This window comes from Coturnix japonica, chromosome 11 (assembly GCF_054131305.1).
Source record: "Coturnix japonica strain WE chromosome 11, WE-NBRP24, whole genome shotgun sequence".
NCBI lineage: Eukaryota > Metazoa > Chordata > Aves > Galliformes > Phasianidae > Coturnix > Coturnix japonica.
In genome coordinates this window covers 27,394,836-27,419,996 of record NC_140673.1, presented here as the reverse complement: position 1 = coordinate 27,419,996, position 25,161 = coordinate 27,394,836, and the positions used below count along the sequence as shown (strand labels likewise).

Genomic DNA, 25,161 nt, shown 5'->3' with positions numbered 1-25,161 from the left:
GGAACCCAGCCTGCCCACACCACGCACGGGCGAGGATGGCAGGATTGAGCTGGGCTCATCTGAGTGCCCTGAAAAATGCCACACTCCAAGAGTGAAAAAACAACCTCCCAGCAACCAGAGCACATTAAGATCAGCTGACTCAAAACCAGCCAACAATGGCAACGTGATCCAAAAGGAATCCTTTCATTGAGGATTGATCACAAAGCATGAACTGTATTAAGACTCAAAGGACAACACATCAACCAGCCGAACAGTTAGTTAAGAACCCAAAACCTGGCTTCAATTCTTCAAATTGAGATATATGATGTGGGTGAAGACAAACAAAACTAACTTCATTTTTCTCCCATGGTTGAGCTCCACTGGAGCACACGCTGTCCTAAAGGCAGGACAGGGAGCAGTCATTCCAGTTCTTGGTGATTGAAGTGGCAGCAAAAAACAACACACTTCCCAGCTCCTCATCTCCGCCTCCTGTGCATTCCCACATCAGCAGCTCAGGAGCATTACTCAGTTTGCAAAGGGATGCACTGCACTGCTGGAGCCTGTCAGAATAAAAGCTGCAGCCTTCAATCACCTTCTTAGTCTAGATAACAATAATACAATCTTCCATCCAAAAAATCACTCGCTGTTTTTTCCAGCACACATTCTGTCTCTTCTAAGCTGCCCAGAGCTGAACTGCATACTGATGGATGTGCAACCTGCACCCCGTTTATGGCGAAAACTCAAAGACACAGAAACAAAACACAGAATAAATTACAGAACAGAGCATATAAACATGACTTCATCCCAACAGAGGCATGTAGGATATTTTTGGAAGGTAAAATGGAAATCAAGCACATTGAAGGTGACAGAGGCTCACATCCCAGAGGTACCCATAGGTGGGTATCTCTTCCTCCCACAGAAATGCTCCAATTCACCCATTCTAATGCAGACTAAAATAGACTTGGATATCTTGAGACTGACATCAAATGCTATTACCATCAAGTGAATTCTCATAGCGTTCTTCATTTTAAAAACAAAGGGGAAAAAAAAAAATCCAGGTTGCTCAGTGCTCATTGTCTGTTTCTTTTTCAGATTTCAATGTTTTCTCTCTAATTTCAAGGCAGAGAATAACAGGAACCCAGGGCTCACCCCAAACAATGCAGCCATTAGCTCTGTTTTCCCTTCTTTTTGGCAGCTGGCGGGCAGCCAGCACATTTCAGTTTGCAGACAGGTTGGACGGTAACACCTGTTCCTATTACAGCAGCACCCATGGGTAAAGCACTTCAGTTGTCACCATCTCCACTGACAACCTTTCATCACAACATCAGTGAGTTTCCCTAATTTTCCCAGAGCCGTTTGGCTCATTTGCATCGCTCCCTCAGGCTTTGTTAGAGCTCTGCTCCCCTCAAAGCTCTGCTGCTGTGAAGTGTCCCTTTTTCAGAGAGCACCGAGGAAAGCGGAGCTCCAAGGTTAGGTTTTATTTCTGGCTGCAGCTTAAAAGCAATGACATTTTTTATAGTACCAGGACTGTATATAAAATATGTATCAAGCAGGCTGGCAGGCATGGATGCCGGAGCAGACCTGCAGCTGCTTACACACTGAACAATTCAGTTGGTATTTTTATTTTAAGCTCCTTTTGTGAACCAGCAGAAAGTGGGGACAAAACACATCCCTCGTGCTCTCCTCTGCTGTATCACAGATTCATGGTGCTGCAGATCCACAGACGTCGATTCTGGTGGGTTTTTAACACAGGTACATCCAACCTGCTCAGCTCTCAAAGAAGCCACTGCTTCTGCACAAACTCAGAGCAGGGTCTTGTTATCTTCAGAAGGGGACTTAGAGTCACATACCTTTGTATCAACAGATTCAAACCATTCCTCCTGCTCTCAGTGATGATGGAAATACGGTCTTGATCATTCCAATGGGATGCAGAACTGCTTTCCAGTGTATTTCTTCAAGGCGAGCAGCACTCATCTAAAGTGAGGGCCCACTAAGATGATCAGAGGGCTGGAGCACCTCTCCTATGAGGAAAGCTTGAGGGAACTGAGTTTGTTTAGCTCTTGGAGAACAGAAAGCTCCAGAGGGACCTCACTGTAGCCTTCCACTACTTGAAGAGAGGAATGGCTGTTTATGAGGGTGGGCAGTGATAGGACAAGTGGGAATGGTTGAAAAGGACCCCAATGCTCATCCAGCTCCAACCCCCTGCTGTGTGCAGGGTCACCAACCAGCAGCCCAGGCTGCCCAGAGCCACATCCAGCCTGGCCTTGAATGCCTGCAGGGATGGGGCATCCACAGCCTCCTTGGGCAACCTGTTCAGTGCGTCACCACCCTCGGGGTGAAAACATCCTTGAGAACCAGTCCTACCCATGTGAAAAAGCCTCAGCAGCTGCATCCCACTTGTGCACAATTTCTGATTATTGCAAACACCCTTCCCAGAATTTGCTCAAGTATGACAGCAAAATCAATATCTGAAATATTTTTGTCCCTTAGGATACCAGACCAATGCAAGCCAATGGTGGATCCCCAACTTCTGATTAAAAGTTTCATTTCCTATCTAAGTTTTTTAATGATTTTATTTGGCTTTTATGGCTCTAAGATATAAGCTTCACTTCTGATTTATGAACGGACTCCGCTGTTCTAAGAAGAATGCTTCGTGTTTCTCCTGAATAGACTTTTGTGGCAGATATAATCCACCCCACCCAACCTCAAGCCATTGATGATTTCAGCTCTCAGAGATACATCTGTTAAGCTTTAATAGATAAATGATTCATGAAAACAAACAAACAAACAAACAAAAATTCTGGTAAACCTATTTCTATTAGAAACAAACGTATAGATGTGAATATTTGTGTCCTAAAACTCTGTTCCCGAACCTCCTAATTGACTGCCTGTAATTACTGACTAGCTCCTAACAGCTCCACACAGCATCAGTTCTCCAGATATTTTTATAGCTGATAGTTATGCTCTGGAGGAGCTGGCAGGAAAGGAAATGACAGTTTTCTAGCTCTAAGCATAAGAGTTGTATGGAGAGTAGACTCCATTAAACAAGGTAAAAGCTAATGACTAGGGACACATCTCACTGCTTACACATTTATTAAAATCCTTCCCTTTTGTCCCCCATCCTTCCCAGCCTTCAAATCCAAGTGCCTATGCTCAAGAAGATTCCAGCAAGGTGATTTTCAACTGATATATCTGTATTTACAGCTGGCTACCTCAACTGAAGCAATTACCAGGGATAAGTTTTACAGAAGCAGAGACATGACCTCAAATTTATCTCTGCAGGGATGTTGCTGGGGAGCTGCACAGCCCCTCGGTGCAGGCCTAGGGACAGGGCTGCCACAATTTGAGCTGTGCTGTGCCATTAGGAGCAGAGAGAACAAGGAAATACAGCCAGCACCAGGAGAAAGCCTCAAAATGCAACAAACTTTGAACACACAGCATTTCCTAAGTTGGTTTTAAATCTAGAGGTATTTTAGCCTCACTTACCAACCCAGTGCAAAGGGATATCGATAATCCAGCTTTACATTGGGATAACTACAAGACAGATGGCTGCATCGCCATCCCTTGGATTCCAGCTCCAAGCTCTCCATACCACAAGGCCCAGATGTCTCACATGAGGCTGAACACACATTGACTTCCCTGAAAATGGCTCATCTTTGTCTAAAACTAACCACTTCCCACCTTTTATAGTCAGTGGGACTATAGTTCACACCACTAAGATTTGCTTATTCTATCAGCTCCCCAATATCAAAATAACCTACACGAAAGGTATTCCAGCTCTTTTTGGCTATTATCATCCAAATTTTATTAACCTATTCAAAGTGAAAAACACTCTGTCACCAACGACAGCACTCCTAAGGTGTAAGAAGCTGAACATCCAAAGGTAAACCACTCCTTGTGTGGCATGAAGGGAACCAAGCGTATTAAACTGCCCAGCCCAAAAGGCCAACAGCTGCAGTTGTTCACTTTTCCCAACAAGCCAAAGGTCATAATTCAAACAGTTTGGTATATAAAAAGACAATCCACACAACAACGCAGTGGTCTGCCAGAAAAAAAGAAATCCCAGTTGACATAAAGCCATAATTAACTGCCTTTGGATATCAGTTGCTAAGAAAACGTTAATGAATGAATGACAAAAGCAGGAATGAGCAACGGGGGATTTAAATTTGCTTACATTTGTTTGCATTTGCTCAAGATGATCCCATTCGATGTACAACTTACTCATAAACCTCCAGCTACATTGCTTGTGATTCATTAGGGCTAGAAGACCTGGTTATTAATGAAACAGAAATGCTCAATTATTTTGCTATCCACTTCACTGTTGAGCTTTTAACTGCAATAATTACACTTCACTGGGGCCTCGTTTTTCTCCTCTGACAGCTCAGAATTCATCACACTACGTTCAGTGTTTGGACACTGGATGTTATTTCCATCTCCTTAAAGCGAATGAGTACATCTGTGACCAGGAAACAAGCGGTATCTTTCTCTAAGCAGAGAATCTATAGTCAAGACTTCAAAGAAGTTTTAATTCGGTTTCTTGGTTTCCCAAAAAACGCTTTTGGCTCTAAAGAGCCATCTGATACATATAATCTAGCCCACATGGCCCTTTTGTGGCGTGCAGACCACCCAGAAATACTTGTGAAAACCCTATTGCTGAATCAAAGCCAGCGAGCCCTTCTGTGCCGATGTCGGGATGCTTTCAGGCACATTTCTATGGCTGTGCGATGGTTCTTGCTCTGCAGGAGCACACACGCCTGTGCAGGGAACCTCACTGCAGTGCCTGGGCTCTGACACCCACTCAGCACAGCTCCTCTCTGCTGCCTGAATCCTCCCTGCTTGCACGCACCCAACCTGTTCTCTACGTGCAGCAGCTACAGGCAGAAGCAATAGAGCAGTGCTTTTCAAAGCAGCAAACTTCTCGCACAGAATTCAAATTCAGGCATTCAAAAACTGCATACCTTCCACTCAGTTTGGTGTGGAAACAGCTTGCCTGATCTTTTATTTTGTTCCACTTCTACAGCTACACTGCACATACAGGATGGACTCCCGTAACTGCCCCCTGACTGACTGCCACTAGGAAGAACGCCCGCAAGGCACAGCATCTGTTGAAGGGGTTGAGACACTATTATCCACAGGGTCAAGCAATTGTTCATACCAGAATTAGGGTAATTTACTAGAATTAATGCTTCACTCTTGTTTCTTCTGTTGTTTCCCACACACATCTGTATCTCACCAAACAAAAATCTGACACGGATGGACCGAAGCAGCACCAAAGGTGAAGTGCAATCAACCTTTTTTTAAACACAAACCTTACCATTCTTCTGATAACCCACATAAGAGATTCACGTTAAAATGTGTCTGATGTCAATCCCACAGTCTAACTTAAATCCCACATCATTAATCAGAGGATCTTCCATTCTCAAAGTTATCTGACAGCATTATCCCAGTACGGGGTAACATTTTTGCACCAAACACTTGGGTTTTGTCTCGCAGAAGCCCAGCATTGCTGGAACATTCCTTGCACTACTCCATTTTGGCAGATTATCTCAGTTCCCACGTGGATCATAATCCTATCAAAAGCCACCATGTTTGTTCTGAAAGAGAAGAGGATCTGAGCTCTGCTCCCCAGCTCAAACTCACCCAAAGCTTAAATGCATTGCCCATGCATTCAAAATTCCATTTGATCCACTTCTGCTTTATCTTTCCTTGGGAAAAAAAAAAAGTCTGATAGATTTACTATTTTACAGCAAGCATAAATTCACTGCTGCTGGATGACTCTTTTTAATGCACACGTGCACACATGATACTCTCTTGGAAACGCACAAGAACAGCTCACGTGCACACCAGACTCCCCTCGCTGCAAGAGAGCAATTCCCTTTTCCCCAGGGAAAACTCTGCTCTGAGGCACTTTTGTTTGTACGGAACATTAAAACTGGTTTGATAGGGGGGTAGGAAGGTCGGGTTACTGGGTCTGTGCTTAAACGGGAAGGAAAAGCCGGTTCTTTGTTGCAGCCCCCAGGCAGAGCCTGTCACCGCTACCAAAACTCACTGCGCTCTGCATGAAGGTGCAACTGTGAGAACACAGAACTGGCACCTTAATGAAAATTACATCTATCTGATCCTCCTTTACATTTACCCACAATTATTCTTCCAAATGCATACGTGCATTAAAGTGGGAACAGGTCACATCTCAAAGGACATATCACCTCAGTATTAAATTGAGGAGCATTTTCCCCACTTTTTCAAATCTGATTTCATACGAGGATCATGAAACAACCACAAAAAACCAAACCCCTAAACCACAATTGCTATGAACGAGGCCGTAGTTGTCCCATATTTACATGCAGCAATTGATACCATTTCCACATGTACAAACAGTATTAGTGTTTTCAGCTTGAACGAAGGCAATTTTAATAGAGAGCCATCCAACATGAAAAAGAGTCAATTAATGTGAGATGCTACACGAGGGCCCCAGCTCTGCCTTTGCTCCTTTGTTTCTAGGGGAAGGACCCACACAAAGCAGATGGAAAGCCTTTTCAAGACCACAGAAATCAGTCAAATACACAGCCAGCTCACACAACGTGCTTCCATTTACACATTATTGTTTACTATGTGCCATACGTTAGAAAAATGACAACAATAAATCCAGATAGAACTGTAATTGCTAACTCTGCCTTTGCAAAACAAACCAGTGCTTTCAGGAGCAGCAGCAGGCAGGCAGGAGGTCGGACTTACCTGCTGAACTTCGCTTTCTCCATTTGATATTTTCTCCGTGTACATGAAGGAGTTGAATATCCTCTGCAAGAAAAAGCAGAAAGGACGTGTAAGAGACATTTTGTCTCAAAAGTCACGTTAAAGCAATTTCAAAAGGCACATGTGTGAGGAAATGTGTCAGAAATGGACCACTTCACTCAGAAACCTCTAAAGTAAGGTCTGCCTATGGGGTATCAAGTTCATCTATATCTGCTTCTGGATCTGTTCACTTCTGTAGTGTCTGTTCTTATGTTTGAAGGCAAAAACATAATAGTTGTTTCTTTTCCAAAGCATTTGTTAACTTACTAAGGAGGAGGGGGTATTTAGAACCAGGTACTAGAATAAAAGGGGTATAAACAAAATGTTAAAAGAAATCAAAGGGATTTTCCTGTACCAGCCTGCAAGTGAGCTGGGATTCTGTTGGCAGAATGGATTCCACCTTTACCTGCACCAAGTCAGACACCCCAGCAGGAAGATCTGCAGGTAAGGCCACATCTCACACAGACAGCGATTTGTAAAGGCCGCACTGAGCCCCTCCTTGATGTGCAAGTGGTGAAATAGCCAAGAATTAGCTCTCCAAACGGCTACCAATAACTGCAATTACTAAAGAAGCCTAAATTGCCTCCACACACAGCGTAATCATCAGTCAGCCACTCCAAGCATTTTCTTGCTGCAGGTTTAGCTGATTTCCTCCCAGCGAGGCCGCACACAGACACAGCTGGCAGAGACAGCCTGCAGAACCCTCTGCTGTGCTGTGCTGCATTCACCATCACCGCTTTCCCTTATCCTTCTCCCTCCTGAGGGCTGCAGGAATTTCAGCAATTTCAACTCTTAATTCCGAACCTGCATGTGGAAGGGCAGCAATAAATCTCCTCGGTTTACAAGTCTCAAAGAGCAAAGCGGGGGGTGGGAGGGTAGGAAAGGCATCTACTGTTGAAAGCCGCCTGTATACTGAGACTTCCTTTTCTTCCAGAGCTCTGTTTTAAGTACTACTTGGGCACTGTAACCATGGACATGTTTTTGTGTTGTGTTTTTTTCCTCCTCGTGAGATGAAAAGATAATTTAAACATCAGAAGAAAATACATTAAAGCGTGTCATTTTGATGCAAAATGTTTCAGATGAATTGAATTTTTCTCTCCGCACAGCATTTAGTCCACAGACATCAAAAGGAGTGAGGAGGAAGCAGTCTGTCAGTTACCACCAATGGGGCTTTCTGTCCTCAGCACGGAGCTGACCCAAAGCAGGGCTATGAGCATGGGGAAGGCTCTGGGGGGCAACACATGTGAGGAGGAGCTGAGGTCTTTTGGTTTGTTCAGCCCAGAGAAGAGGAGACTGTGAAGAAGCCTCACGGTGGCCCCAACAGCTCAGGGAGGGTTGGGTGAGGGTGGGATAAAGGCTGTGCCCCAGGGCACTAGGATGGCCCCGATCAGCTGGAGCACAGGTAGCTCTGGGACACCACACTGATACAGCATTGGGCTTTGGGAGCTGCTGTGTGGAGCTGCTCAGGACTTACTTCAAAGCATTACAAGAACAATGCTAAGTAACAACCTGTAGGTGAAGTTAAAAGAACTTTTGAGAGTAAATCAGCGCCACTACGACATAAGCAGCCCCCAAACAGGCTGCTTGCAGCATCTGGCACAGTGCATTAGCAGCTGTACTCAGCCCTCCCACCCTCTGCTGTACAACAGAGTCTGCCCTGCATATGGCTGCAGGCAAAGCTCTGCTTGCTCTGTTGGGACCAGCCACATGTGCTTGGCAATGGACCCACAGCCAACACCATCCCATTGCAATTTTCACATTCCTATACACCTGACATCCTTAAAAGCCACCAGCTTTGTTCTCATGGCAGAGGGCAGAAGCACTCCAGTCTCTCCCCTGATCCCACACAAAGTGCCCCCTCCCCAGGTTATCTCCTCTCCTCTGAAACTAGCCCTTGTGTTCTCCAGTTTCTCCCTACACCAGGTCTGCTCTTGGTTTAATTAATCTTTTCAGCCCCCTTCAGTTCCTCCACGGTGATTTTAAAGGTCTGGTAACAGTTGTTTCACAATCACGCTGCCTTTCCACGTGTGCCACAACACATCCGCACGGGCAAACACTGTATTTCAACCACTTAAATGGTTCAGATTCCTCAAGCAGATTTCTATGAACTCTTCTCACTTTAAAAAACAGCACATAAAATCAAAGCAACTTTGGTTTTCCACTCCAAACTCTGAATTAAATTGCAAAATGGTGTAAAATCCATCATTTTGTGACACCTCCGTGCCACCCCAGCTTGGCCAGCATGGCAGGCCAGCTTTGCCACACTCACTCCAGCTGTTCCCACCACAAAGCATAAGTCTCCAAATACAGCGGTAAGAAGCAAACAAAACTGAAAGCGTCTTCAAAACCTACATTAGTTTGAAATCATTTGCATTTTCCATACTGTGTTCTGAAATAAAGCTTTAGAAGCAGCGTGTCATTCCAGATTTGGCCCTGCTTAATTTACAACATTGGAAAGTCAGAGAAAGCTTTTTTTCCACATCACTTCAATGTCTGAGACGCTCAGAGGGAGCTCATCTGCTGGCTCACTGCAACGCCTGCTGCTTTCACTTTGCTACTGGAGCTGCTCTTCATCCTCTTCTTTCTGCACTGAGCACAGCATTCGTGTCCCAGTTACAGGCAGAACCCTGGGGATAAATCAGCTATGCTGTCTGCAGGGACTGCTGCAGGACTCCCTGTGACCAGCATCAGCTCCAGATCAGAGGCACCAGGACGTGCAGAAATCAGGAGTGCTGCACGATGCGTTCCCATCAGCTGCCGAGGTTGACCACAGCCTGGATGGAGTCCTGAGAAAACTGGGTTTTGTCTTACAAATGCACATTTCAACACATTAGAGACTCCTGCTTCCCTAAGATCTTTAATTACCTGTCTGGTTCAAATTACTTGCAACTTCCCAGAAAATATTCCTCTGTGGCATCTGCGTATCAACTTTAATGACTCTGACTGTAACCAAGTGCTTCTCAGTGCCACCAGCTGCCTCACTTACGGCTTTTAACAGCAGGACATGCATTTGATAAGCAAGATAAATCAGAGCACAACGAGAGGTTCCAAGGGCAGGATCTGTGTGGGGACCCCTTGGGAGGGTAAGATTTGGGATGCTGCTGTTACGATGCCTTCCACAGGTGCATCTGACAGTGATGAATGGGAGCACATCCACACTCAGGGTCTCCTTCTAGAGAGCGGTCAGGTTTCCTACTGAGCGTCTGAGATAAGGGCAGCTCAGGTCTGGCTCAGTGCACTGAAATGGGGCTTCAGTTTGAGGCTGGAAGCAGTGAGTTTTGCATTTGGGAGATGTCTCCAAACTGAGCTTCGCATAAAAAGCAAAGTAGTAACTGACTCGTTCCCTCAGCTCCCCAAAATTGAACCAAACCCAGCAGCAAGGCACTACAACAGAAAGCAATTAAAAAGGCCACAACTCGACTGTCAACACTGCATCCAAAAGCCAGCCATCCCCAAAGCAGGCCTCCAAGATCCCCAACCAAACAGAACCACCAGCCACGTCATTATTGTCAGACAAGATACGAATCCGTCTCCCTTCCAACAGAAACAAAATGTTACAGGCCAAGAGCATCAAGAAAAGCAAATACAAGATTAATAAAATACTCACTGAGCTGTAAATATTTTGAAGCTGCTTTAGTCTCTAATGCTAAAAGATGTATTAAAGACAAAATATTTAGGGCAGGTTTTGGACACAGACTGCTGCTCTCCATCCTTCTTGGATCGCGATAGAATGAAAAAAGAACCATATTAAAAAGGACACAGAACAGCAGCAGCAAAATGTGCACGTGTCAAATCGAAGCAGTATTAACTCAGCAGGACTGCAGTACTTCTTAACTGCAAGTAGCAACTAACCAGGGTCTGTTTCTTATTTTAAAGGTTAACATTTTAAAGTGAGCAAACAAATATACAGCAAATCCTTTTCATGGTGAAACTCGCGGGGTTGGGTTGTTATGAGGGAAACCCGTGGCTTCTTTCTGGAGTTTGTTTTTGCAGTGTCTGAAGCCGTATCACGTTCTGTTTTGTTACCATTTTCTAAAACTGAGAAACATTAAATAGTGGGTTCCCACGAGATCAAGGACATGCTTTGTGTTTTCCTCCCAGAAATTATACATATATATAAAATTTCCTAGATATACACAGACATATATATATAAATTTCTTGTGTGTATATATATTACATATATATTTACACATAGCAAAAGGGAAACTCAAATGAAAGCAATGCTGCCAGCAGCACAGCATTACAGCCCCTGTCCAGCCCAGCTCAGCATCCCAAAAGATGGTCCCCATGTTGCAATGCCAACATCTTTCTCCTTGGGTGGCTTTCCAACAAGAACAAGCAGGAAGGGTTTAACCAAGGGATGCTTTCCTGCTACACTGCTTGTCAAGCAGAACCAGAGTCCTTCTTAGACAGGAAGAGGAAGGAATGAGACACAGAGCTCAGAGCTGAGGTCGGTGCTCTCCCTGAAACCAGGGCTCCATAAGCAAAGCAGCATCTTGATATAAAAAATACATACACGTATGGCCCCACGTGGCCTGGGAATTCTGCAGTCCTGACACAGCCATCTACTTACAACTTCCGTTTCCAGTTTCTCTTGTTGCTGCCCTCAGACCACCTTCCTGACCCTCTCCTGGCAGCTCCCCCAGAGCATCATCCTGCTGCAGGTGAACTGTGTGTCCCTCCATCCCTCCACACCTGCTACCTAATGGGAAGCAGTTCTGCAGGGATTCACTGCAGTGTCTTCATTGCTGCTCAGTAACCAGATCCCACAACAGCCTGGGATTCATGGGGAAAACAACCACAACACATCTGCAGTAATATGCAGGTCTTGATTTTGACTGGCAGATAAAGAGAAGCCATTACTTGAACAAGTTTTGGGTTTGATCACCAATAACTCTGGTAAATGCTTATTCATGTGCTAATAGGTGGGATTCAAGCAAGGTTTTATTCATGCCTTTAAGAGGAAAATATTTAGGGCAACCTTTATTTGATGTGCCTCTTACCCATCCTGCATGTCCTGGCATTCAGTGTCAAATACCATAGGGGTGTTCGAAACCTTACACCACTGCTTGGTGGCCTCCAGCTTTCTTGCTTTGAGGAAACCAATGGCAAAGAAGAGGAGAGGAATGCAATAGCGAAGTGCTGATATAAGAAACCTTCACAGCACTGCTCAGGACAGGCAAGTAACCACCTTGGAGCTGCATTTTGATTCATCACCCAGCATGCAACAAGAAAGTAAGCAGAACACCTGGCTTTGAACTCAGAGGTCAGGACGCTCACCTTCCTACAGAGTCTGACAAGGGCCATTCCCTGTTTACCAACCTGCAAAAAGGGTTCCAATGCGAGTGAAAAACCTCCTGGCACTCATGACACAAACCTGCACGCATCTGCAGATGCATCATCTCCTCTATTTAATTACCTTAATGAAACATTGTCACCAACTCTCTATTTACAAACCAAGCTATCATCATCTTCCACCAGCGCTGCCAGCCCACTGTACCTCCTTGCTCCACAACCAGCATTGGAGCAAAACTCACGCGTGAATCATGCATCAGTCAACAGCAGAAGCAGTATTCAGCTTTGATCACAGTTCTGAGGACAGAAAGCATTACAGGCAGCGTTACAGTTCACAGTTTATCTACTACCTGTAGCCTGTGGGAGGTAGCAGCGTTGTGGATAGTCTGCAGGGTTGTATTCAGGACTGGAGGTTCTGAGTACATAAGGCACTGCTTGGAAACAGTCAAACTGAGCACAGTTCTTAGAAACATGTTCCCTTGGAAAACTCCAGGCGTTTACAATGAGAGAAAACTATGGAAAACTGAGTGACTGCCAACAATGCAATCAAGCACCAGCAGATTTTTTCCCTCTCCTTTTTCAAGGGACCAGAGAAGAGGGAGGAAAAGAGTGAGAGGGGAAAAGACCCCAGAAAAATCAGTTCCACATGTTAAAAAGATTTTACATTCAGCCAATGTAACTTGACCAAAGCTCTACTCGTGGCAATGTCTATCATGGTATTTCAGAGAAAGGAAAGTTATGCTGCTCAACCTGAAAATACAAAGCAGATGGCCTTCTCAACAAGATGGGCTCTTTTTCTCCCTACGCTTATCCCTCATTCTAGCTTTTAGGATGTGAAATTTAAAGTATAGATGTGGATTTCTTCCTATTTCCAGCATATTTAGAACAGGTTAATTGTCTGTGATAAACTGCAGTTGAAGTTATCAGAGCAACTCACAGCAAAGCAGAGAAACGTTGAATCTGAGTTTTCAGTTTTGCTGCCCAAGTGGTTAAGGAGACCTACAGCAATCACAGCTCTGTCATCACTCTGTTGCTGGATGGCAATGTGCCCCGCAGCCACCTCGGGGAGGTGCAACGACTGAAAAGGACAGGGACTGCTCTGTTGGTTGGTATTAGTGGCCAGAAACCTGAATGATCCACAGGATGAGGTGTGCTCAGAGTGCTCAGGCAGCACTATCTGCTCCTGCCCATGGGCCATCCATCAGTGCAGGCTTAGATGGGCCAACATCAACACAGGTGAGCAGGTCGCCATCTCACCTGCCTGTGCCGCACACACAGGGCCATCAAAGTGCAGCACTGTAACACAGTTCTAAGAATTACTCTGCAGGTAAAAGTGACAAACAACGGCACTCAGCAGCACTTGCTTTGAGTCCTTTCTGATTAATGTGCTTTTTCCAATTCACTGCATTTTGTCAGCGCTCCTGAAACATCTCCTTGGCGTCTCTTACTCGTCTTTGAAAAGATCTGTTCCTTCTTAGGCAGTATTTGGAACTTGGCTCGACGTTGTGCCCATCGCTCAAATAACAGCACTGAATTACCTCCAGGCCACTACATCAGAATTATAAAACACAGTCCCAGTTTGTCATCCTCCCTCCCACAGCCAGTCCCACTCACCCAGAACCACCTTCCTCCCAGGGGAACAAACTCCAGCATTGGCCAGAACCAAAATTAAAATGAAACCTCTTTCAGTGGGGAGAACTCTGGGTTTCATTTTCTGCTTTGTGTTTAAGCTCATGTGAAAACGACTAAGTGAAAATAGCACAACATTTAAGCAGCAGACTGACAGATGTAAACATGCAATCCTATAGCCAAAAGAGCTGAATCTCATTTTAGTACAATTATCATGCTTGTCCAATTTGGTCATGATTTCAGCATACAGAACACGTATCCATTTATGTAACATTCCAGCCAGGATTGTGTAATTGAACAGTGAAGTCAAAAGGAAAAAAAGTAAGGGAGGGAGGAAGGAAAGGGGAACCCTGAGAGCACACTGATTTTTTCACTGATCCATTTAATACAATCAAGGCAAAGGCCATTCAGTTTTGTCCGGACAAATGCTGCCATACAGAAACACGAAGGCTAAAGAAACATACTAAAAAGATCCATTTGAATCAGGAAAAAAAATCCCAAACTGACAAGCTTAAACATAGGAATTTATAGATCATAAATCATCACACTGAACTTCCGTGCATAAAATGAATGGGCTGATGCTAACATAATTACAGAACTGCTTGCTTTGTATGTCCAAGAGTATCATTTTTCAGGATCTCTCAGCAAGAGCCATCAGCATGAAGAGCCAGCACCCTGATAACAGCCTGCCCCTGTGACCACCGCTGCAGTGCTGCCGATCAGAACCCCTATATTTCCTTTGCTCTGAAAGAGATGAGCTCCACAACTTTAGAGCGCATTCTGTAGCCAGTTCTCAGCTGTAGCCAAGCAAGGCACCTCCACTTTTGCCAAGAGAAAAGTCATTTGTTGGTAGCAACCTGAAACTGACTGTCTGTAAGTCATCTGTTTGAGTCAGCAGCCGTAACAGAAAGCAGAATGTTAATTCACAAGCAGAAGTTTTAAGCTCATCTATTTCTACATCTCATCTGTGTTGTTTTCCTTTGATGCAACACGTACATTCCCTTGTTCTGAGAAGAAGGGAACAGGAGGAATTCTTTGTCCCCAGAATTTCTCAGCTCAATGGAACAGCCCCATCTGCGTGGCTGTGTGTGCTCAGCTCAGGCACATCGGCGCTCTGCGGTACGAGCTGACCTGGACACGCTTAAGGAAGTTTGTCCTAAACAAACTCCAGCTGCTTTCACATGGATGGATCTGGCAAGGCTGCTCTCGTAGGCGCTGCAGCTGGAAAATGGTGTTCCTGGCAGAGACGTGCAGGACAGCAAATGCATTCAAAAAATACAGTCTTCCAGCTTAATGTTAACAGATTTCACAGGTTAGAAAGAAAGAATTACCGCACAAGTTAGGCTCAATATCCCACTTAGAAATGGAGCCATTGGAAATACTTCTCAATCCAATATTACCCAGTTTATGTCATGACCAGCAGAGCAAAATGGACAAAGAAATATAGGCATTTCCCTAAAAATGGTCAGTGGAAACAGCATTTGGGCAGAGGCAGCCAGGCCCACATGCAGGAGAGGCAGCACTCGTTATGCTTGGTCTGGTTGGAGAACTTTGTGTTGGTACCTCCAGCCATGCAGACCCCAACATCCCAACCAGCCATGTCCTAGGTAGCTGCAGCCATGCTGTACACCCAGCCCAGCTCAGCCACACATGGTGCCAATCCTACAGCTGGGACCACCACAAAAATAAACAGAAGTGGATAAATCATCAGACTTTTTACAAAACCAGTGAAGTGAAGTAAACTTAAGTCTAGTTTTCTCTCCCTGACCGTGGCATTTCAACTCCCTCCATCCTCTCTGCCAGTTTCAGGAAACAGTTTTCAGTTCCCTTAAGGGCTCATACAAACAACTACCCATCAGGTAGCACTGGAAACATTCTACTTCTTTCCAAAACAAGGATGGAATGAGTTCATGGAGTAAAGTCATTAACAGACCCTTTCTCTGACAATTTCTCTCCATGATTTCTCTCATGGCTTTATGAACAAGAAGACCATCAGATATTATCAACAAGACCTATAGCAGAAGCAAACACTGTGTACTGCAGCCCCACAAACAACACACAGATGCAAAGGAGGATGGTTGAACTGAGGATTTCCCAGGGAATCCCAGCAATCCAGGATCACTCCTCCCTCCTTTCAGAGCCGCAGTGGAGCATGAGTCACTGCTGCGTGGAACAAAACCTGGCAGGAGTGCTCAGGGTTCACCATTCTTCCTTGTGTTTAACTTATCTCAGAGCACAGGAGGAGGTCGAGCAACTTGCAGAAAACAAATACAATCTTTGGGAAAGAGCAGAGTTCTTTTTTTAGATGTTATCTGCTCACAGAAAAATTAAAAATTGAGACCGAGGAGAGGCTCATGAATTGAATTCTTGCAGCACTTCAAAGCAATGTGTGCATGAATGCAAGCATTTATTCTTCTAATTAAAAAAAGGGGGGAAAAGCAAGTAAAAAAGCAAGGCATCATTTACATGGAGGGGTGGGTGGGAGGCGGGAGAAGAAAAAAGAACAACAAACAAAAACTCCAGTGTTAATCAAGAGCAGAGCAGATTCCAGCCCAGAAATGGAAGAGAAAGCTCAATATTTAATGAGGGAAAGTGCCGAAGAAGAGGAGGACTTGCCTCAGTCTTTTGTGGCACAATCTCACTGGAGCCAAATCTCATGCCAAGCCATCCCGTGAGAATTTCTACACCCAGCCTTCGGTAGCACAAAGTACCAGATGGTTTGCAGAACGCAGTCCTTTATCTTATACCCTGTTGTTTCAGATGCCAAGCAGGCTGCAAGCAGGCACCAGGGCTGAGACCACAGACATGCAGAAATGGAACAGATCGATGGCACCAAAGGAGCCACAGGGAAGTGGGATGGCATGGAGCTGAGAATCTGCTCACTGGCCAGGCCCAAGCATGCTGAGCACCAGAAGAAGGTGCTCACCCCTATTCTGCCTTTCAGAGGCTTCATTTTGTTTTCCCTACAAAGCCTGCCTAATAAAAAAGGAGAGGGATGGCTCTTTGACACATCTCTCTTTTCCATGCCTGTGCTGGGCCTCCAGTACTAACATCTTATGCAAAGAAAATAAGTGCACATCATGAAATCAACTTTGCCACTCCAAGTGGAACAGTCTACAGCACTTAATGACTGAAAATAAAAATTCTGGCCTTCTAAAAAGGATATTTTTGCTGAAATGATTACAAAAGCACTTATCTTTCAAACACTCGGTAGCAAGAAATGACGATGAAAAGAAATGTAAAAATCAGAGTATGCACTCGTGTGATGAACTGATGAGCACCGCTGAGATGAAAAGCACCTGAATTACTTCCATATTTGAAAACAGATCCTACAAATTAGCTGCTGAAATCTGTAGATGTTGCTCCTGGAGATGCAGGAATGCACACACCACACCAAACACTCATCTTCCAGCTGCACTGCTTCACCATCACTCCACACCTACTGTGGCAGAGGTTTCCATCTTCATGGTTAGTGTAAGTTCCAGTTTTTAAGGCACTGTATCAATACCCAACATGGTCATACATTTATCACCCCCATCTCCTGCAATATTCAAATCCGCATCTGTGCAGGCCGAACTTCCAGCACTACCAATGGTGTCACTGAGGGAGAACTTGCCAGCAAGGTCACAATGCAAGAAGCTGCAAAGTTATGGAAAGAGGAAAGAAGAGAATGAAAACAGCTTTCAGGATGATCAGAAACAGCCCAGATATTTATTTATTTACTTATTTATAGATAGCATTGCTTTTTTTCTTCTCTGCTTTGAGCTGCTGTCTATGTTGATGACAGCAGAGGAGACTCAGAATGGCACTATCCCAGCTATAAGGCACGGAGTAAAAATCTGGAATTGAATGCCATTGGATTCAAGTCTTCCAACCTAAAAACACAGAGAAGGCCTGCAGGGGGTTGCTACAAGAGGTGCAGAAAGATTCCCTCTTTCCTGCCTGCTAAACGCCTTCCCAGGATGGTCCACATGAGAATAAATGCATTTTAACAGGGCTCCAGCAACAGCATCTGTTTGAAGTACCTGTTTTTCCTACCACTGAGTTTCAAAATGATAATAAAATTGCTACTTCTGGGGTACACCGCTAACGCTTTTCATTTTCAGGCTGGTTTCATTCACTCTCAAGTGAAACAGCTTTGTTGCAGGAAAGAGGCAGGGAGAGGGGGTGATCTCACAGGGGCAGGAACCAGGGGACACCAGGTTACAGCACAACTGCAGATCAGCTGCATTTTATTGCAGCCTCTCATGATGCCACGGAATGGAATGACAGCAGAAAATGGATTTTACAGTTTCTAAGTGCATCAAAACTTCTACTGCAAGCAGTGTAAGTAGGAAATGACACTCTCAGCACTGCAGGAGCAGAACCATCCTCCATGCTGCGCTCATAAATAAACACCTTCCAGTTTCAAGCTCGGGCACAAGTGCCCATTTCTCAAAATTCTCACTAAACACTGCCCGTAGATCTGACACAGAACACATCCCTCACAGCTCTGTCAGTGGAGGGAGCTGTTGAAGCCCCCAGGCCCATGGCAGCGATTAGCTCACTCCATCCCACCTGCACTCCCACCGTGTTGGATGGCAGCACGCTCCTCCTGTATTAATGTTACACTCTCCTCTCTCACAGACAGGCAGGCAGCTAACGAGCAGTCCTGGAGGCTCTGACTGAAGAGAAAAACTGGCATATACTCAAGCAGCACGACCACAGCTGTTGCCTAATAAAATCCTCGTAGAAGGCAGAGGAGCTGCCCAGTGCTAGCAAACAAGCTGGTTTTGGAGGCTTGCATTTACGTTAGACCAGCAGTTTCAGACATCAGTCCTCACCATTTCAGAAGTTACAATGGTACAACAGAGAAGCAAAAGGCTCCACTTCAACCAGAGCTGTGCCGAGTTCCCCCATACCCACCTCCTGTCCCACTTAGCCATGTGCAGCAGATTGTTAAGCTTGCAAACCTTTCAAGTCTTTGTGACAGAGCAGCAACTGGTTGGATGAGGCAGCTTTCATTGCTGAGATCCTAATCTCCTGCATTCAAATAAAGCTCACTTTGGTGCGTGAGATAAAAGCAGACTATTTCCCTTAGTTTGAATTATGTCAACCTAGATGGCGTATTCTGCATAAAAATATTTCAGAAGGACAAAACAATGCATGGAAATAGCTGGAAACATTTAAAGGAGAAGCAAGGGCCAAGACACAGGTCTTCAAAACACTCCTACAACAATTTTACCTTCCAGGTATTCAAAAGTACATGGGAAAATAAGGGTAACCCAAACAGAGCAGCAAGAAATGGATTAGATAAGGCAATTGGCTTCTCCATATGGACAGAAAGACACCACCTGAAGAAGAAGAAATCCATGAAAAGCACTCATGAATGCACAGGCTAATCTGGAGTTGAGGGATTAAAACCTCACCTCTCACTCTGTTATCTGGATAGGGCGATTCCACAGAGTTTAAAAAACAAAAGATGCCTACAATCCTACAATTGAAGGGAGAGAAAACAGCAGCATACATAGAGATGCTCTGGCAGAATCAAATGCTGCCTTGCTCAGAAGCTGCATTCTGCTCACTCACACCTTGCTTTTATACACTGCTTATGAGGATTCCTCCCGCCTCATCCCTCGAGTCCAGAATAGATGCTGGGCACCAATTAGTAACAGGAAGGTTATTGACCATGCTGGGGTGACACCTGTTAGTACTCAGATCAGGATTCCAGCTATCACCACCACATTTCAATCTACGAGAAGATCCACATCTACCTGCTGGTTCCCTGTGACATGTTTAATGTGCAGAGGAGGAGAAAGGAAATGCACAGCTTCACAGGTAGGAACATCCACAGCAAAGGGAAGAGGGGCAAACAGAGCACACCACCACTTCCTTGGAATTTACTTGAACAGAAAACAAAATCAATAGAGCCCTACAGCACATTTTGCAAGAAGCAAGAGACTCGGGTTGTCACTTCACATATCCATCATCCAGCAGCACCACTGGTTCAGGGTATAATCCCAAATCTGAGCTCCCCCCTCCCCAGAGGAAAGTCACATTTATGCTTCCAATATTTTCCAGTTTTTCTTTCACTACAGCACTATCACACATTTCCTTGTCCTTGCAGAGATCTATCTGGGATTGTGCATCTGTAGTGAAACACAGCTGCTCCACTTCTTTTCTGCTTTATTTTTTTCCTCCATTTAAAGAACCTGCATCTATCAGCCTCCCAATTAGCTGCTCACTATCAAAAGGCTGCTTTGGCCTTTCATCTTCTTGAAAACTGGATTCAAGTGACAGGGAGTCATGGAAACTGTGTTTGGGGTCATTTCCTGTTTCAGCATTTAGTCACCAAAAATAAAATAACAATAATAGTGGGCTTTTTCTCATGCAAAATACCAAACGTTTGTTATCCCATTCTGCAAAGTATGCAGTAGTTATAAAAATATATATTCTTTGTGAGAAAGTCATCCGACAAACTAGGAACCTGATTTTCAGTTCAGTGTTGAACTAACTACCCCAGAAGGAAATTGAAGTGAAAACCAAAACCTTCACTTGAAGTCCCCCTTGCTTTCCATTGTGCTCAACATGCAAAGAAATTAATCAAAAAATTTAGAAGAAAAGTTTCAGAAATGCATGCTTATTATTTTTCATAGTACAAGCTCAGCAAACAGTGGGACTCTTCAACACTCCACTAAGCAAGGAGGACAGTCGTATACTAGCTAACAGTATGTAGGCTTGCTATCCAACCCCGTAAGTTCTGTGAATCAAAGAATCATAGAATGTCCTGGGTTGCAAAAGCCCACAATGCTCATCTCTTTTCAACTCCCTGCTATATGCAGGGTCACCAACCAGCAGACAAGGCTGCCCAGAGCCACATCCAGCCTGGCCTTGAATGTCTCCTTATCCTGAGAGATGCCCTTTTATGTTACCCAGGAACATGGAGAGAGCTCAGCCTACTGCACCTGCACCTCTGGATTTACATTCATGTTGGCTATGTATGCTCCTCCTGCAATGTTTTTTGGTTTAATGCCTTCAAACTTCCTTGCACTACCTCAGTGCATCCCAGGTTTCTCCCAGCCATGTCACAACTGCTCTACACTTGGGACAACTGCAGATCCTTGGTTCAGGCCAGACACTGGCCTCATTTTGCTCTTTCTTGATGATTCTTTGGGATTCCTCAGAATCTGAAGCAATAGCTGGGGTGCCCTCACTGTGAGCTCACATGGAAGGCATGGATAAGAACTCATTAAAACATCACGGCAGCCACAAGAAATGAACACGGATGCACTGATGTATCAAAAGACACACAGAGGCTGGATGAGCCCAGAAAGGCTTTAGTGCAACTCCAGGAATGTGACAGGCAGGGCTGACTTAAAAAAAAAGAAAACATTTAAATAAGAGAAAGACAACATGAAATTAGGCCAATGCTGATGTGTCAAAAGCTACTCTATGAATGAAAGTGGAAACTCAATACTTGCTCTCATGAAGATATTTGCAAGGTCAGACTGAAGGGATCTGTGAGCTCACAACCTCATCTTTTGTGAAAGAAAACCATTCCCTTGCCAAGAATCAGTGGTACACCATGGACATTAAAAATACCAAAATCCAGCTGATGGATTAAATACAAAATGAAAGACAACATCAGATCTCAACTAAAACAATACAATAAAACACTGTTCTGGTGAAAAGGCCACTACAGATGAACCTAATTAATCCTTGGAACTTATTTAAAATAAAAAAAAAAAAAAAAAGAAAGAAAAAAGGGACTACCTGGGCTGTGAAAAGTTGTCTCAGTTTCCCTGGGCTGAGAAGCTGTTGTTGACTCAGACCCACTTTTACTGGCAGGAGAGCAGGGAGCTCATTGCAAATGCAAAGCCCCAGCTGGGGGTAGGAAGGACTAAAAGTGTTAAATGCTGGGCTCATGAGTGCCAATACCAATCACCTCCGCATTGCAGAGCCGGGGTTCCACCCCCCTCCCTCTCGCTCCCCATTATTCTCCATTCAAGCTGAAAGTGAGAAGGTCTTTTCCTCTGCCATTCTGTGTCAGCCAGACTTGGGAAGCTCTGCAGGAATTGCTGAGAGATCCAGAAATGCACAAAAGCCTCCTTCCACAAAGCGCCCTTTCATGCAGGCAGTGTGTCTATTAAATACGTCCTGTTAATGTGCATACATTTTTATAAAGAGATTATAAAGTGAAGACTCAGTCACTAACTCAGCTGCACAATAAGATTTTTAAGTTTATTACTAGGAAATTGGGGTTTAAAACGAGTATCTGGGAATGCTTCGTAACTCCTCTTTAGTATTACTTAAATGGGGCTGGTGGCCACAAGTGACAGCCAGAGCTGCACTTGGTGAGTTTTAATGCTTTCATTTCTTTATTTGGCGACACATGGGCACCTCCAGCCATGATCCTACTGCATTCAGTGCCATTCTGATAAGAAATGAACCAAACGAGTCAGGTCCCAAGACCACACCTTCACAAAATGCAATGCTCTGAGGATACCAGCACCCTCTGTCTCCTTGGGGTTACAGGAGCATCACACAAAACCCCAGCTCACATCACTCAAACTGAAGGTGCACCAATATCTCCCAAGCTAAAAGTCACCTGTGCAGCCCCTGCCTCCCACCCTCACCTTCTTGAAGTACCAACTTCTCACTGACCATTGGGCACAGTGGAAAAGAGGGCAGAAGTTGGAGGTGGGTCCTCCTGCCATACTCCAGTCACTTCTCATCATCCCAAAGCAACCCCTCTGTGTTTCCACCTGCACCAGCCAGTGCCACATCCTGGAGAGGCACAGCTAAAATACCTGGTCCAGCCCAGCCTGCCGTGCAGGACAGGCTTTCTAGAAGATCCACAGCATCATCTCACTGCCACCAGGAAGCTCCATAGAAGTCTGATGCAAATGATGCTCTCCCATGGCAGCTCTAGATGAACTGGTGAGATGCCACTTGTTCCTCAGCATTTGCTTCTGCTGTCACCAAAACCAAAGCAATAAACAGCTTCCTGATCTACTTTCTCCACTGTATTTCCCCTTCTATCTTTTTCTCTCCTTCCTTTGCTCACAGGGGCTCAAACTCTCCCAAGAATCTGAATCACACACTCAGGTGTGAATCTGAATCACACACATTCCTGCCAGCCCTGGGAAAATGAAAGCTTTTTTTTTTTAATTTTTTTTTTTTCCGTCAGCCAAAAGAGGAAAAGGAAAGAGCACATCTTTTTCCTTTCCTGCATCAAAGCAAGGCCACAAGTTGACAGTCTCCACCAGCACGGCTATGGCTTTGCTCCAGCTTCACATGCCAGCCTTTGCTGATCTGCAGCCAGCCACACCACCAGCCCACAGACTTACTATAACAAGATATTAATATTTGTAATATATTTCGGGACATGTGGGCAATCAGACAGACCTTATTTCAGAGCAGGGCTCTCAAACAGACAATGAATGCAGCTGTTTTCAGTATTAAAACCAATCATCTCCTTGCAGCAGCAGCAAAAAAGATGTAGTCCTATTCCTCATTATAGACACAGGGATGGAGCAGATGGCTGTAAAATTGCTGGGCTTTGTCACACAGACAGTGCAGGGCAGAGCTTTGGGTCTCTGCATTTGAAGGCATCAGTCCCACCAGCCCTGCAGGGAAACCTCCCATCAGGTGCACACCACCAGGGATCTGTTTCAAGCACATTTACCCTCATCCTAGCAGAGCAGCTGTGTCTGTTCACCCACCTGCTGGAAGGCAGCAGACATCCAGCCCTGCTGCACCTTCAGTGCTAACAAGTACCATGCTGTGGGAGCACAACTCATCACCTACACTTCCATGCTGGTCAAAGTTTGGCTCCCGAGGACACAGACACACAAGGACTCTCAGTTTTGGTATCAAAACTACCAAAACATGGATTAAAAAGAATCAGACAAGAGCCTGAATGAGCCTCAGCTACACACCATGCACAGCTGAGCCCAGCAGCTCTCACATAACTCAGCTTAGAGGTGGCATCAGCTTCCATTACATTTTCAAAGAAACCCAAAACAATGCAGCTCCTCCACTAGAATTCGTAATGACTGAATTATCTCACTCTAGCTGGTTATTCTTCTCTCATAGCAAGCGTTTTCAAGCTGCAATAAATCATTCAGATGACACATCTGAAGCAGAGAGCACAATGCACCAGGCTGCACTTCTCAAACCTTCCCATTGCATCCATTTGTTTCTTGCAGGCTCTGCTTCTGCATCTTCCCTTCTCCTCTCAAAACAGCTCTGCATCTCTGCTCCTTGCAAAGAAATCCTCCTTTTCCAACAGTGAAACCTGTGCTAATTGATGCTACTTTTCATTCACTTTTAGAGGCTGATACTTTACTCTTGGACACAGGTGAGAAAGAAGCATTTGAAGTGGCCAGACTCATAGTTAACAACTCACCAAACAAACACACAAATATGAGAAGGGGGCAAAATAACATTTAAGTGACAGCACGGTGAAAAGGAATTTTAATATTCACTTGGTTCAACTTCTTAACAAATAGAAATCAGTAACCGGTCGCTTACATTAAGCCAGCTACCTGCTACTACATTGTATTTTAAGAGAAATACAGTGTAGCATCAGTAGGTCAGTATATAAGATGTTAAAAGAGGAGTGAAACTGTTGCAATAAGAGCCTACAGGGGCAGCTGGGAGTCACTGGGGTGGAGAGCAGACTTAGCCTAATTCCTCAGTTTCACGTTTGCCAACTGGACATCAGTGAAGCTAATCTAAAGCTAAAATAACTTGACTAGCAGTTTTCATCCTCCTCCTGCAATGCATTTAGAAACTCTTCCCAAATATGTTGTATTTACTTATTTTAAATCACAGCCTCCCGCACGCAGAACACAGGACGCTGTGTGTCCAGGAATAACACTTGCTAATTTTAATCTCGCAGACCAAAGACTCTGAAGCTCACAGTTTGAAAACAGATGCCTGACTGCTACTGCATGGTGTGACCAACCAGCCGTCCTCCTGCCAAAGGTGTCTGAATACCTGCACCGCAGCTGTAACTGGTTTAAATTCAAGACCCTTTCACTGCTGAAGGTCCTATCTTTAAAATAAGTGTCCTCCATGTATTTATCCTCCACGTACATTTCATGCAACACAAAGATTCTGTCTCCGAAGTGTTGGTATGGCCTCTGTTGAGCACATAGTCCATGATGCTGTGCCTGAAGGTCTGAAGCACACACCGGGGCTGCCATCAGCGATGCACTCAAGTGACCATTTCTCCTTTGCTTTATACTCCTCACCACAGTGTCAGACGTTGCTTTTTCCTACAACCAGCATTTAGGTCTCCAAAATCAAAAGCCAGACAGGCTGAATGATCTTGGTATTAGGGGAAAAAGGGAAGGGAAGATAACCCACAAGCCTTGAATGCCAAACAGCTCGGGCTCCAACCCCAAGCTCAGGACCTATCCATGACCATGGACACCTCCAGGGATGGGCGCCCACAGCTCTGGGCAGCAGTGTGAGGC

The 25,161-nt window shown here is 44.8% G+C and overlaps 1 protein-coding gene across 1 annotated transcript in view; it reads right to left on the bottom strand.

The window, feature by feature from the left end:
* Positions 1 to 25,161, bottom strand: part of CACHD1 (cache domain containing 1) — a 79,742-nt gene that overhangs the window by 46,479 nt on the left and 8,102 nt on the right. Inside the window, 1 exon segment of the mRNA XM_015870815.3 lies at positions 6,715 to 6,777. Coding sequence (XP_015726301.3) covers positions 6,715 to 6,777 — 63 coding nt within the window.